This window comes from Corylus avellana, chromosome ca11 (genome assembly GCF_901000735.1).
Source record: "Corylus avellana chromosome ca11, CavTom2PMs-1.0".
Classification (NCBI taxonomy): domain Eukaryota; kingdom Viridiplantae; phylum Streptophyta; class Magnoliopsida; order Fagales; family Betulaceae; genus Corylus; species Corylus avellana.
The window spans coordinates 10,605,662-10,607,092 of record NC_081551.1 but is presented as its reverse complement, the minus strand read 5'-3'; the positions used below and the strand labels follow the sequence as shown (position 1 = coordinate 10,607,092).

Sequence of the window (1,431 nt, the reverse complement as noted above, 5' to 3'; positions counted from 1 at the left end):
GAAATTCTCTGAATGTGAGTAGCTCAACATATGGGTTCATATAGTTTGGCAATCACGCCCCCATTAACGACATTGGTGTATAATTGTCTTCTGTGCCAGTCGATTGTATTTTGGGGTTTTTTTTTTTTTTTTTTATTACATGTGTAGCCATGTTATTTTGATTATTTTGGCTTTGAGAGAGTAAAAACCGATAACAAGGTATTGTCGTGGGGACGGCGGTGAAAGAGTGACAACAAGGCACTCAAATTCCCATGTTGCTCATTCCCAACAAAGACAATAACAAGAAAGTGGGGAGTTTATACAGCATCACCAACCTAAAAATCTCTAACGTTAACCTCCCCATCCATTACAACAAAAGATGTTGTGGTTCTTCCTTCGATTGGTTGAGCTTTGTAACGAAGAGTTCCTTTGTTATCCTCTTCAACCCCATCAGAAATGAAAAAATCAATCTCTCGCAGCTTGAAAGACATAGAGGCTATAGAAGGAATGTTAAGCAGTGTACAGTCAAAAAACTTAAATTGTCCCCAGACCCCTCTGAGGACTCGGACTGGCTTGTCGAGGGAATATTTGGTGAATATAGCGACTTAGTTTTCATGAAATTAGGTGATGAATCTTGGACTTATCATGTGCATGGAGAGTTGTTCTCTAATGTTTTATATTATAAAGGCCAGGTTCTCGCCATTGATCATCGAAGTGAGCTTATATCCCTCGATGTCAGTATCAATCAAAAAAATGTACTTGCGCCCCGAGATTTAGAGTATGCTTACAAGAAATATCTAGTGGAACCATCTAACGGGGATTTGTTTCTACTGCGGAGGTTCTTCGAATCTTTTCTTGCTAGAGGCAAGGTATGACCGGTTATTTTAAGGTGCACAAGCTAGTGCTAGATGATGAAAGTGGAAGACTGGTGGAGCGGGAGGAGGTGAAGAACATAGGAGATGATGCATTGTACGTGGGAGACAACCAATCTATATCTATTTCAACTTCTGACTTTTTGGATTGTTGGCCTAACGGCCCTAACTCCATATATTACACTGATGACTACATTACTGCATATGAATATAATCCAAATGTGCTGATTGACATGAGTATCTTCAATTTAGAAGATGGAAGCACTAGACTACACTACAAACCAATTCCTACCCACAAGAATTTGCCTCCCCCAATTTAGATACTGCTGTTAGAAGACAAAATCTAATCAGATCAAGCATACCCAAGCAAGGCAACAATCCCATGATTTCCTCCTCCATGTTTCATGGGATTGCATATTACTTTCCATCAGCAGACCTACAGCATGTTAGATTATATTATTTCTTTTGTAAGAATATTTTATATTTCCTTATTTAATTTCTAATGTAGGGTTTATTTCTGCCCTTATGTATTTTAGGGTTTAATTTGGGTTTTTTGGTCACTAATCATTGTCTCTATAAA

At 38.3% G+C, this 1,431-nt stretch overlaps 1 protein-coding gene across 1 annotated transcript; it reads left to right on the top strand.

The window, feature by feature from the left end:
- Positions 1 to 251: 251 nt before the first annotated feature.
- LOC132165053 (uncharacterized) lies at positions 252 to 1,171 on the top strand. Its single transcript, XM_059575559.1, has 2 exons — positions 252 to 713; positions 842 to 1,171. Exons 1-2 carry the CDS (start codon positions 252 to 254, stop codon positions 1,169 to 1,171), a joined length of 792 nt encoding a protein of 263 aa, XP_059431542.1.
- Positions 1,172 to 1,431: the final 260 nt, after the last annotated feature.

Bases quoted from the DNA above. Each gene is read 5' to 3' on its own strand.
- LOC132165053 (XM_059575559.1), top strand. From the start codon at position 252: ATGTTGCTCATTCCCAACAAAGACAATAACAAGAAAGTGGGGAGTTTA. The intron at 714-841 runs GTCAGTATCAAT...TTTTCTTGCTAG, and splicing joins GTGAGCTTATATCCCTCGAT to AGGCAAGGTATGACCGGTTA.